This window comes from Perkinsus marinus (assembly GCF_000006405.1).
Source record: "Perkinsus marinus ATCC 50983 genomic scaffold scf_1104296948084, whole genome shotgun sequence".
Taxonomy (NCBI): domain Eukaryota; phylum Perkinsozoa; order Perkinsida; family Perkinsidae; genus Perkinsus; species Perkinsus marinus.
Window position 1 is genome coordinate 376,384 of NW_003210321.1, and position 13,394 is coordinate 389,777.

Here is a 13,394-nt window from a genome sequence, read left to right on the forward strand (position 1 = left end):
CAAACCTTCGCCTTCCTCTTTACACCGAATGAGCCCAATATCGATTACTGTGCTGAGCATAGTGTGGTATTCGTACAGAACTTAAATGCAGGTAGTGCACTTATTTTTATCGTCCTAGGGTCGTACTATTGGTTGCTCTAACTCGAGTTCCCTTGTTGTGTTGTTATTAGAGTTCATTAACTGATACCGCGACACTATATTTCGTGTCCAGCGTCACTAGAGTTGTCACTCGCTATGCAAGTCGGTAACATGGGCGTGATGATCACGTTGGGGAGCGCACGTTGGAACACTTCCTGAATCGCTAGCCGTGTAGATTTTGCGTGTTCGACGACCAGGGTCGCGACGGCAAAATACGACCAGTTCTTGGAAATCGGTGCGCTCGAATTCAGAGAGTTCGTTCAAGTTAGCAAGAGTGATTATTCTTAATGTGGGCGCCGCTAGTGTGGAATAGCATTCTGAGTGTTACCATGAATGTACCGTTATCATTGCCCGAGTGAGCGTAGAAGCACACTGTATCGTCATTATGACAAGACCCATGGTATCCCTATTACCATGTACATTATAGTTGTTCTCGTTATCAACTGCTTAATGACATCAGATTGAGGACAATAGGCTAACATATTCTCACTATCAGCCCTAGCCGTGGACATTCCTGTGCGGATCGGCGAGATTTAATATTCTTCTTTACGCATCTTCCCCTCCTGAATTTGCTAAAGGCGTTTTTAGAATCAACAGCTACTCACGACCGCAGCCGTGGGAGGTAGAGGGTATTGTTTGCATACCTATAGTCTCCAAGCATTCACTATGTTATCGAATAGACCGCGTCCTAATGAGATCTTCATGGGAGTAGGGCAGCCACATGAGCGCAAGATTCGTCCGCAGCCCTCTGTCTGATACTTCGCCTTGTGGTGCAGTCTCGTTGGTTCGCAAGTTTCCGGAAAGCTTCTGGTTATAGGAAGTACCGCCCTGGCCGGAACCCTCATCGTTCGAGTTATGGCGTCTGTCTCTTCGTGAGATATACAGGAGCTGACGCTTATGCCATTTATGTGTGCTATTCTCTCCGGCTCTGTGATATCAGCGACTTCATCTTTGGCAGGCACACTGTATAAGATATGGATAGGTTTGCAAACGTGTGAAACCCGAAGACGGCGTGCCGCGACCAAGACAATATTTGGTAGTGGTTTGAGAAGAAATTGGCATTATCACTGGTCACTATTTGGACGCCGAATTTGTAGATATTATGATCTACTCTGAATAATCCGCTCTACAGCTGAACCCATCGTGAAGGGACCTTTCTGTAGGCTTCCCTATAGTTCACCCTTGGTCCTTGTCAAACTGTACATGATCAGATACTCGATCATGATTGAAAATACGTGCGACCACGTTCACATTCTAGAAGCTCCTTTCGAGCGTAAGTGCACCCACTCGTGATCGTCCAGCTCTCCAGAGTCCATCGTCTGTTGGAGACAGCTGTCGCTTGCGGTGTAACGGAAAGAAATGCGCGATACCGTAAAACTGGCAGTTCGGATATTCCTCTTCGGCTCGACAGCAACGCCCTTTGCGATGCAACTCGGACGACGAAATGAGGCTCCGTGGGTGAGTTCACTTCAGTATCGTCATCCGAGTGCTGCGCAATCAGCAAACAGTGGAATTTACCGACCCCTGCCCTCCGGTTCTTGACTGCATTGTGAGGGACGAAGAGTCGAAGCCTAGGAGGTGACGTGGGGACGAGCCGCCCCTTGCATGTCAGACTGCTATGCTCAGCTTCTGAGCATCTGATGCTGTCTGCGTGTATTCGCTTTGCGAGTTGTCTCGCAGTGGGGTGTCACGGTGACACTGTCTCGCTTCACCGAGTCATCTTGTCCAGTGGAGCGCATCTAGAGAGGGCTCGCCAGGTCTATGATGTCCATCCTTCCCCCTCGATCCTCTGAGTGTCCGTTGATTATTATGTAGATGCTTCTGACACCATATTATTCAACGTGTTGTGCTGGCTAATGTCGATAGGCCCCGTATTCGAATTTCACACATGGTTGTGCACGCGTGCTAACCTTGTTTATCTAACGAAAGGAGTTTTCTCAATGTCACCATAAGTTATTCCTATCATGGGTAGTAATAGGAATACCACCTAGAGAGGCATCCATCAAAAAGTGTCTTGGCACGGCGACGGCGTTAATATGCAGTTCTTAATCTATTACGCCCATGTTGTGTTCTTGCACGCATGCACACGTCGCTTTCGAATCTTGGAGAAAGCATTTTGTAAAGGTCGATCTTGCACGGACGTGTTATTGGATCTCAGTTCAGTACATGAAAGATGTTGTCAACGATGCCCAAATTCTGTTCCTGGATGCGCCCTGTTGTATCCTATGCACCTCGAAGAGGGGCCATTTCTATGACCACCACTTTCGGAGGGCTCGCTGGCCCTGCGTCTTCTGCCCTACTCCACCACCACGCTGTTCAGTATCAGTCCCAGAGGTAACCTATCGAACACGGAGCTCATCGCAGTGGTTACGCTTCCAGATTCTTTAATTGCTCGCCTGGCGCCGAGTCCGGGATTAGACGCGGTCTGGTGGGCTGGACTGACCTAGAGTTGGCTGCCTCGACGGGTGACCTTTCCGAGCTCAACACATTGATAGCTCGTGGAGCTGACCTTGGAACAGTTAATGAGGTGAGGGAATATGAATTCGTGATCGAATCAATAGAGCTTTCCCAGAACGGTCAAACTGCTCTCCATTTCGCTGCGGTGAACGGACATCCTCGCACGATTCAGCTCCTCATTGAAAGGGGGGTTGACCTCAATGCCGAGGACAGTGTGAGTTTGGGCTAGCGGAGGAGAGTGTCATCTTAACGGCTTTTGTGTGTGGCATCTCAGTGTGGGCGTACAGCCTTGGTCCTGGCTGTCCAGCAGAGACAAAAGGATGCCGTGGAAGCCCTAGTCCGATACAAACCTGCTATCAGCACTGAGCAAGTGAGTGTTCACTGTTGATGATTTTCATGCTTATCTCCATTGCCCTCTTTCAGCTGCTGAAAGCAGTAGAGCTGGCACACGGCTATGACGATCAAGAAATTCTGTCTATTCTTCGTTCGTCTAATGCTCCATCCAACCCGGATCCCGTTGACCAAGAGTACAACTGCATGGGAGTCCATATCGAGTGGGATAGCGGCTGTCACATCTTGGTAGAATGCCTCCTCCTCAGAGGCAACACCCGAGCACCTTGGGAACAAGGAGATGCTCATGCACCCATCGAATCTGCATGTGATCGATCTATGATGCCCTCACCAGCAGACTGTGAAAGTACCACCACACAGGTGTGTCTCCCGCTTTTGTGGCTCTCGGTCTGTGTGAGGCGAGCGTTCAGGAATTTTTATGTCCAACTGCTCTAAGCCCCGATGATTTCGATATTGCCTCGCTTGAGGAGGGAAGACGAGGTGCTGCTGTCTCACACATTGCGAGAAATATTTTGTCACCACAGGCCTATTTTCCTTGTTGAATGACGGGCGAGAGTTGACACCAGACGAGAGAACCAGAATCGAGAATTCTCTGACGGCGATCGGGAAGAGGATGCACAGAATCGAAAGCCTGATTCAGTCCTCAATTTTTGGGCAACTCGACAGAATGAAAGATCTCATCAAAAGCAGTGTCGAGGCTTCCACCTCGACTGTTATGATAGACTCCACCGACGAAGTAAGCAGCACTAAGATCGCGGTCGTCATTGTTCATTCAAAGTCATCTTTTAGCTGGGCTGGTCTGCTCTGCACTGGGCGGCGTACAAGGGCCATGGTAGAATCGTCAACTTCCTGCTGGAACAAGGAGCTGATCCCACTAAGCTCACAAGGAGAGTGAGTTTTCAATACGAAGATTTGAGTTAACCCCAACTCTCTCAGGAGGGTGCCAATCCTCTCATCTGCGCCGTCGCCCGACAGGACGGTGCCTCCCGTACTCGTCTCCAAATCGTTCGTGCCCTCCTTAAGCATGGAGCACAACCCAATGCACAAGATGGGGTGAGCTCTCGGGCTCACGGCTAGTCGGTCAGGAGGGCTGCGTTCATTTACTGCTCACTGGGGGAATACAGTTGCTGTGTTATTCAGGACGGTGAGACTCCACTTCATTTTGCTGTGGGCTTCCTTGAATACGACATCGCACAAGTATTGTTGGAGAATGGCGCTGATCCGTCCATCAGGACTAACTACTCGATCACTGTTGGCGAGAACAATTTTGCGTAAGTTGGAGTGTGCACTAGGATGGTGATTACTGTCATCTCTCAGAGCTGGAAGCACGCCTTTACACTATGCCCATCAGCTTGGTGCTGAGAATATCGTGAGGCTGGTGAGTACTGGGACGATAATTCCCAACATCGGACGCTTTGCTCTATGGCAGATTGCTTCGTATGCTGGCCGTTCCGAGAGCCGTAATCGAGAGTCGGATCATGGAAAAAGTAAGCTACTCATCACTACTCCTTCTGATGAGTTGGCCTCTTTCAGACCTGCGCGATGTCAACATGGCGCGAGATAGTAACGGGTATACACCCGCACAGCTTCATCCACAGTGGCCTTGTTATATGATTTAAGCTCATCATTTTGCGGAATGAAGGTCAAGATAAACCTCCAGCTTTCTGCGTGCTGCTCGAGCTGGTACTGACCTTTTCATTGCCGATCAGCCCGAGTTGATATTCCAATAGAATAAAACTCGAGCACTTTTTGATGTAGGAATACTCTTTTTACGGGACATCCCGCTTTAATATAGGCTGTGTTGCGTCCATTAGTACTGACCTCCCTGAGTCACACTGGTTGAAGCACCGAATGGCTGGTAGAGTCCGTTACGATCAAACCTGTAACGCGTAAACGCTCACCTCGTGAAGAGAGATCGGCAGTCTTGTGACGCGAATGGAATGCATGAACCGTGAGTCATCGACTCTGAAGTTTTTGATATGGAAACCTTGCATCAAAGGACCGTGATCGCGTCGGTTCGGGTCTCAGCCGTAGTACTATCAGTCCTGGACTCGGCGAGATGCTGCCGGGAAGGTTTCATTCGACACGCAGTCCACATGGATACGTCTACATCGAACTACTCCACAGTGTAGAGCAATTCGTCGTACACGAGTATGGAGTGCATACTGAGGACACAAGTTGGATTCAACAGGGCTGTGATCAAAGAATGGCGTAGCGGCATCGTTTGAGTGCGCAGCGGCCTGTTTCATGAGTGGCATTACCTCCCGATACTGTGTACACAACCCGACAAGATTCACTAGACACTATCGAATACTCATGCATGTTACTCCGCCTTCCATAGCAACGATCCAGTCTTGTGCACCTGAGATTATAATAGCGAATCCTAAGTCAACGTCATCAAGGAGTGACCGGCTGTGGTTGCAGCATGGTAGCCTCAGCGTGACCACCAGGCACTGGATCGACTACTGCAATGGATGCTGAGCCCTGTACGACCTAAGCGAGGAACAGTGCTAGGTCTGACGAACAGGGGCATCGTGAGAGATCTCACCGGCCGAGCAGCACCGAATAGAAAATCTTGCTTCCGCCAATAGTCGAACATACGCGCCGAGTTCACGCCTGTTCCTGACACACGATGGGACCCTAAGACTAACGCTGGAACACGGTGGCTCACGAGGGTATATCGATCCGTGACTGGTGTGTTTTAGCGTGCTCGGGCTAGATCGAGATTGTGGTGGGTTTGCGATATAATGATCAAGGCGATTCGTGAGGCCGCGTATCTCCCTCTGATGGACATCGTCTGAGATTGCTCGAATCGATCGATGAGATGCAATGATGAGATGTGGTCACTCAAATGCGACGTCGGCCTTGTGCCAAACTCGGGAGAAATATGGGGACTATCGGCATCAACAGTGAGTTTGAACCTGTGAGACTATAGTGCTGAGACATTAATGTGAACTGAGATGAGGAAATAAATTGCCACGACTGGTAGTTCCCACATATCCAGTTTGCCCAGGCGTGGGTCCAGTCCCTTAAACTCGACTGGGCCGCCGATGTCTCTTTGATCTGCCGCTACCTTGTGACCATGAACCTGATACTATCGAAGTCGAGATCCGTCAGCCTGGCTCATTCCACCTCATAGACTTTATCCCATAGAGTTTCATGTGTGTCAAGATCGACCAACTTGACTTTGGCGTAATGCACCCAGTGCCGAAACTCAATAGAAGGATGCCTGACAGAGCTTTCGTCCTGTGCTTTCGCGGCGTGTCGATTCGTACAAGATTCCTATGTGGTCATGGAAGCCTTCGTAATCATGAGCAGGATGACGGAGCTCTGGAGGCATCCGATTTCTGTCATATAGGGGGTAAGTCTCAGAGTAACTGAGGCAGTTACTGAGCCACGACATCCGGAGCACTCATACGCTTCCCTGTCCACGGCCTCGAGATTCTTCGGCGGATGACGAGCGTCAAAGAGGCCCATCTTCCCGTTGTGGAGAGCGCTGACTCGTATCTGATTCCACCGACGGGTCCAATTCGGGACTCGATTCATTTCTCGAGATACGCGTTCACCTCTTCCCAGTTGTCTCTCCTCTTCGCCACATCGCGGAAACTCTTTGGGAAATCTACAGCGTCTTGGTCCCGGTCGTGATGGGCGTGTCGGTGGTCGAGGATGTGCTTCGCTTCATGCGGGCCCGATCGGAGCTCGTACATGGGGATACCGAATGGGTTGGTCTTCATCGCAGGGCGTCTTGTATCTACAAGGGGCTTCACGGGACTGTTGATGGCGATTTCCTACGATCCAGCCGGTCTATGGCTTCTTGGTAGGGCCGAGGGAGATGGACCTTCCCGAAGTGCGGCCCCAAGGTGGCGACATGAGGCTCATGCAATGGCTCGGGTCGATTGGGTTCGATAACGACCTGAGTTGTCGTCACCGTGACTGAGTAGGCCACCGACCTTACTCTATGCACAACGGCGTCGATACGCGGCTCTATCTGTTTTAACATGTGCCTGAACGGCGAATAAGAACAATATGGCCAGGCACGGTGGCGAGGACTGACTTTTCGAAATTCGCTATTCCGCCTTGTTTCATAAAGGGGCAAAGCTCGGCCAAGTTGTTTTTGCCGCAAACCGAGTAATGTGTCTTCTCTTCTGGAACTGGCGTCACCGTGCTAAGCTGGATTGTACAATGTGGAAGAGGCTTGTCGCGATCCCACCTGTGACCTGCCTTCCCAGGATAGATGGGCCACAGCGTTTTGACGTCCAATGGTTGGTATCTTTCAGGAGGCATGTGATGGGCTGCTTTACTCAGAACAAGGACCTTTCTCCTTGAATGTGTAGTTGATAACGATAATGACCGTGGTCGGGAGCACACAATGGGAACATCTTGGGCACAGGGCTGCGAGAGCCGATCAGGGTCACTTTCGGGGGATCACCTACAACCCTGATCGGCTCAACATATGAGGGCCATCACTATGGCCAGGCGCCATGATGTTGTTCCCATAACCTAGGCGCCGACGTCCATCGTCACCTGGAAGGGGTGGGTGAAATGGCTTCCCCGATGGCAGGACGAGCTCTGGTGAGAGCTTGGTGCCGCCGTGGAGGTCGTAGCTACACAGTACACATAACGCACTCAGACACTGGGGTGAGTCGCGACTCACGTGGCATCCCAAAACTTTTGCCCCGATGCCGACAAGGAGACATGCACCCTCTCCATGGGTAGGGGGAAGACAATTGTTGGGAAGTCGGGTGGATGTTCATGAGGATGGTCGGGTGATATGTGAGCACCTGAACGTAGTCAAGGGCTCATTTATATGCCCACGATCGGAACATATTTCAGAGTTAGGGGGACAAAGTTGGCTCATAGGGTGCGAAGGCTGAGCCCATCGCGCAGCGGCTGCAAAATCACGATACAGCTGTGATGACTGTATTGGGTGGTGTGCTGGCTCGGTCAGCGAGATCGATAGTAGATTACAACCAAGGTGTGTGCGCTTGCCTTGTGGTCATGAATTAGGCGAAACACGGTGACATCCATGCTCAATGTGTACACCTATTAATCCCTCAAAACAGCCCCTCTATCGTTCGAGTTATCCCAGGATTGGTCTCTTCTGATTTCGTCAATTCACACGAAGCAGTATGCAGAGGCTTGCCAGAGAAGCCAAGCCGTACAGGTAAAGCCATTGAGGTCTCCAACTTGCACACCGTGAAGCGAGCCGTGCACTGTGTCGACTGACTAAGCGTATTCGTTCACCGCCATCATCGAAACCCTACCATAGAGCCGTCCTCGCAAAGATTGTCCTCTACCTTGACGACGAGGTTGTCCGCTGGACCATCTAAGTCACAGCAGCGATGTCTGTGACACCGCCGTTGGGAGCCTTCCCATTACGGCGCATGATGTTCACTCCACCGCTCCACCACTCGGCTGGGCCTTGTGCCTTTGGTATTGGGACAACCTTCACGTTCTTGAGTGGTCCCACTTGGTCTATTCTAGGACCGGAACACTAGACTGCGATCCCCGAGCAGGTCACACTCACGTTGGCAACTTGGTGTAAACTAGCTCTGACTGTCGGAGATGCACCGGCTGGCCCCATGCCAGCTTAGAAAGGAAGTCTAAGGACCTCACCTGGCATGGCAAGTACTAGAGGGGGTCATCACAAACGAGAATCGTCATCAGGGTAACAGTTCATGATAGAGTGATGAAAAGACTCGGAATAAATGGTATGCAGTAACAGGACGGTGCCTGACATCTTGCGGAGTGATTGCTGGATGCCCATCGACCACCGCTTCGGCTTCGACCGCGACCAACTGCGCAGGGAACACAGCGGTGACATAATCTTCGATCGAGAACGCCTACTCTTTCGAGGTCTTTCAAGGAAGGTCCCACGGTGTGACTGTGTGTAATGAATGGTAGGTAGTCAAGCAGGCCCATTGTGAGGCAGAAGGTCAGGGCATGATTATCGTGAACCGATGAGCATGAAAATCGGTATCGCTGCATCAGCTTTCAATGTTGGAATGTATGTTCGCTTTCCTCAGCTGAGCTAAGACTACATAAGAATTGGGTTAACAGTGTACAAAAACCAGCCAAAATTTCCCGAAATTTCCTCAGAAATTTCATATTGTCACCAACACGTGTGGTTGACTATGTGCGAATTTCTCCATCTTCGGTCGCTTCCGAGACAACACCTCCATCAACCAACGATTCAGTAGTAATCGTTGGGGATCCCACCAATTAGGGAGATCCAATGCGGGAGAAGGAAAATGACGTCAGCAGGAACGGCTTCACCGAAATATGTTTTACGCTCCTATATGCCTGGACTGCAACACCGTTATGGATATTCAGCTGAACACAAGTTGGCGACAGATCAGCACGCCAGGACGAACATGTACACTGCTCAACTCCAGCGGGAGCGGTTAGTTAAGGCATGGTCATGGTTACGTTTATGGGACAGAGGGGGGAACGCAGCGGATGAAGTCGATCATTCCCGTCCTTCACGAACTTCTATTCTTCCTTTGGCGCACTATAGCAGCAGTTCGATGGCCAAAGAGAGTTGTGATACGATCTAAAGTGGCCGGGCCAATAGCTCGAAGCTGACACTCAGCGCTGTTGATGAGCAGGGGCTGCTTGGTCTCGTCAGATGATGATCTGACATAAAGTGAATGTAGGGGGTATGCGCGCGATGGTAGGAGATTAGGTCTTACATTCGATCGATAACTCGGAGCGCGACTTCATCACGACACATCTTGGTGAGCAGGGGAGAGAGGTACGCCTGCGCATCGGGCTGTTCCAAAAGAGCGTACAGTAGGCTAGGCCAATCACAGACACCTCGGTGGATTGGCGTTGCAGTGTGCATGCATATATACCTGTAGTTAATACCGCTGTGGTCGGACGCGTTGAATCATCCCACCGGAAGAGCTTCGGACAGTCGAAGACGAAGTTGCATGCATCAGCCGTTCTGCGGCATCACAGGATGGAGCTGCTGGCATGAGCCTAGATGAGAACGTCTGGACAGGTCCAACGAGGTCTATCATGTTCGCCACGACGGGTAGGAGCTGATATCTGATGTAAAGAAGAGGGAGCTCGGGCATTGCCATTGAACGGAATGGCGCACATGAACTGCATATGAGAGGCGTCACGGTCAGTGGTTCTGTCTGTGAGTAGTAAGGCAACGATCTCCCTAGCAGCTACTGGATCACGGGGCTCTCGTCGACGTCTCGATAGCCCCACCTGGCACAGAGACGGTCGGCAACTACAGTGAGCTGGGCGATGTGCCCTCTACTGAGCAGATCCGGATCTGCGATGAAATTGTATAATACAGTTCGTGTTGCATACGGAGATCGACACAGGGTTAGCCTGTTACAGCGTTTTTCAATCATTAGATGTACAGAAGCAAGTGAGGTACCGCGCTATGCCATTGGAACAGAGAGGAAACCATCCGCGGAATGCATCGGGAAGGAGCACACAAACCCCTTGGGCATACCTCTGCGTGCGGATACTCGTTGAAGAGATGCTTCATCACGTCGTTATAGTAGTATCTACGAGATGATGAGAGTCACAGGGAACCAAGGTAGACGGAGGCGAGCTTACGTCTCGTGCTGCAGTGTTTTCCGTAGTGGACTGACGTTGGCCTCCTGCGTTGAGATGCACACACGCTGATCATTTCGCACCAACTTGCACATGGAGCACAGAGACCGGAGCTCAGACAGAACCTAGGCGATTCTGTCACAACCCCAGCAGACCCCAGACGCGCACAAGCCCCGATTTAGCCGGCAACAAGTAGGTGGAGGCAGCAGGAACGGCGGTGCTATCTTCAGCGTTGACACCGAGGATGTACCCTAGTACGGGGATGCAGCACGCAGACTCACGTGACGACCGACCTGTGCAGAGAACCCTATGGAGTTTGGAATCAAATGCTTCCACTATCTCTCGGAATATGGATCTGATGGAATATCTCGAAAGTCAGCAGAGACCACCGAGCTACATCCCGAGATCTTCTGTTGTTCCTTGTCGAGATTTCAATGGCGCGCGACACCAGTCGTAGCGAAAACATGCAAAATCACTGTGCTTGACGGAGGCTACTAGCCTACTCCGCAGTACGGGCAAAGTCGTGGGCTTCGTAGGTGAGGCGTCCTCTTCAACTGCCATAGTGACTGTAGACGGTTCAATGACTATCGGCGGAGTGCAATACCGATAACAACCAAGTGCGGGGTGTTCATGGAAACTCCACGAATCGGTAAATTCCAACGAAGAATGATGCGTAAACGCCATCAACATCGAGACGACAATTCTCTGTGGCTGACGATAGTCTCCATCTAAACAGCTCCTCGTGTCAACTACAGCTAGCTGAGTCGTTAAGTACCAGGGAAGCCACGCGAAATCGACGCGAGTGGGCTACCATCGGCCTGCCTTTGACCGAGCTCAATCACTGTGCGCCTCCGCTATTCTCGCATACTAGCGAACTCCGGCAGAGTGATTTCCGCTCGTGTGAATCTCGCAGAGAAGATTCCTTCAAAACAGTCTCAGGCGGCGCGATATCACAGTCGTCGGCAGAGGACGTCGGATCCGGACTGGCCCCATCTGCTACTAGAATTGAGCTGACGTTGAGAAAGTTCTAGGGTGCTGCTGAATCCTACTCTGAGACCTCAAGTGTCGCTCTGAAGTGAGGAGCACTTCGCAAGCCCGTCAATGACATCGGCATTGAGCCAGGCGGGTTAAAACTCAACCGGGAAATGCCCATGGAGACGCCAATAGTGAACATGTTGTTAATCATGATTGGCCGAGATTGCGGAGTCGGCTATCAACGTCTCGTATCATCTCCTCCTCTCTACCCACGAGGTCTCTCCCTCCTACTATATCCAAAGGGAGATTCTCTTGGACCATCCTTTCCACCATGAGTGGGTCTCCTGAAGCCATGGTCCCGGGAGTGCCATGGGGCATTGACCTACCGAGAGGTACCCCGTTGGCCCTCGCCTCTCTATCGACGGCATCCATCAGCTCGAAGGCCAGCATAGGATTGATGCTCTTCTCCCCTCTAAGGGCCATGCTCACTGAAGGGAACTCAAGCCCAACCGACCTGGTCCCGGCCAACTTCAGCGGGTTCACTAGAAGGTGCTCTCGACCCCCCTCTGGGCCCAGATCCTCCACACCGTCAATCTTGGCCTGACCGGGCTGCGACCACACCTCCATCGGACCCTCCGCCATGGCCACTGAGAGCATCAATCAACTCCGCTACATCCCCCTACATGGGGGAGTGATACCCCCTCCTTACTTTGGTCACCTTGTGCAGCAATACTTCCATCCACTGCATGCCGTGGTCTCGACAATTGTGGCATGACCCGACTCCAAGCCGGCGGCACTTGAAGGGGATGACCATAACTACCACCACGACGATGCACCACGAGGAGCATCCATAAGCCACCCTCCACGTACGGTATCGGGTCCGAATAATATCTCTCCTTCATCCACCGCTCTACCAGCGCGTCCAGCTTCTCCGAATACGATGGGATAGGCGGTAGCCATTCACGACACTGAGTGAAGGAGCATTTACTATTATCGGGCGAGCGAGAATCCATTCCGCTCCTCCCTTCGCTGACTTTGTCGAGAGTCGATCGCCGATCTCTCCCCTGGAGCTGGACCTCAGCCACAGCGGCCAAGTCGCCGGCCATGATGGCGTTCATAACGTCTTCTCCCGCCGTATAGGGGGTGACCGTCTTGAGAGAGTAGATACAGGTCTTCAGCAATGGTAGATACCCTACTGCTACCTCCGATCGTACCTACGATGCTCATGTAGCGCGCCTCTAGAAGGGGGCCTGTATTCGCTCATCTAGAGCACATATGGAACAAAACTCTTGCTAAGTTCACGGGCCTCCCGTAACAAGACATCAGTCACTGTGAAGTACACTCTGACCAACAACCACCCAGGAGCCTGCAAGTCGCCTACATCAATTTCCGTCATGGCGAGTTTCTCCTCCAGAACGTTGGCTCTGATCCTCAGCAAATGTTCCAGAGCTACCTCCGGGGATTCGGCCTCTCCCAGTGGAGGAGTGGCTCGATACGCCTTCAACATGGTACGAGCATCATAGCTGGTGACCAGCCTGTCGTTCCCTAAGTGGTGCACACTCTATCACAACGGCTCTCCAACGGGCCTCACCAAGGAGGTTCCGGTAGGTCCCTACGGGAAGGTACTTCACTTCGGAGCGAGGCAGGGACTTGAGCCCCCAGTTGAGAGCGGCATAGACGTTCCGGTCGGAATCGAGGGTCCGGGGCTCGACAGTGGCCAGGCGCTGGCGGAGGTCTCTGACCATCTACAGGAGAAGTGAGAGGGGATGCGGTTGGAAAAGTCTCTTCACTTGGATGCCCTCTTGGGTACAGCGTATTGCGAAGAGGCCGTCATCACAGAGTGCCCGACCCTCCCCGAGTGCCATGCAGCATACACTACTCGACCTGTCTGCCATGCA

General features: G+C 51.8%; 2 protein-coding genes across 2 annotated transcripts in view; one reads left to right on the top strand and one right to left on the bottom strand.

Moving 5' to 3' along the window:
• Positions 1-2,311: 2,311 nt before the first annotated feature.
• Positions 2,312-4,565, top strand: Pmar_PMAR000845 (Cyclin-dependent kinase 6 inhibitor, putative; the record flags this gene model as incomplete). The annotated part of the gene is made up of 9 exons (XM_002778961.1): positions 2,312-2,472; positions 2,518-2,665; positions 2,711-2,809; positions 3,736-3,837; positions 3,883-3,999; positions 4,087-4,217; positions 4,264-4,324; positions 4,376-4,433; positions 4,480-4,565. The coding sequence occupies 9 exons, from the start codon at positions 2,312-2,314 to the stop codon at positions 4,563-4,565; spliced, it is 963 nt and encodes a 320-aa protein (XP_002779007.1).
• Positions 4,566-8,272: 3,707 nt separating this feature from the next.
• The window catches only part of Pmar_PMAR000846 (hypothetical protein), a gene marked incomplete at both ends in the record, with an annotated part of 5,994 nt that continues 872 nt past the window's right edge, over positions 8,273-13,394 (bottom strand). Inside the window, 13 exons of the mRNA XM_002778962.1 lie at positions 8,273-8,426; positions 8,474-8,562; positions 10,418-10,472; positions 10,525-10,646; positions 10,690-10,814; positions 11,883-11,968; positions 12,011-12,143; positions 12,206-12,312; positions 12,367-12,464; positions 12,531-12,710; positions 12,878-13,041; positions 13,088-13,241; positions 13,287-13,384. Coding sequence (XP_002779008.1) covers positions 8,273-8,426; positions 8,474-8,562; positions 10,418-10,472; positions 10,525-10,646; positions 10,690-10,814; positions 11,883-11,968; positions 12,011-12,143; positions 12,206-12,312; positions 12,367-12,464; positions 12,531-12,710; positions 12,878-13,041; positions 13,088-13,241; positions 13,287-13,384 — 1,565 coding nt within the window. The remainder of the gene's footprint in view (positions 8,427-8,473; positions 8,563-10,417; positions 10,473-10,524; positions 10,647-10,689; positions 10,815-11,882; positions 11,969-12,010; positions 12,144-12,205; positions 12,313-12,366; positions 12,465-12,530; positions 12,711-12,877; positions 13,042-13,087; positions 13,242-13,286; positions 13,385-13,394) is intronic.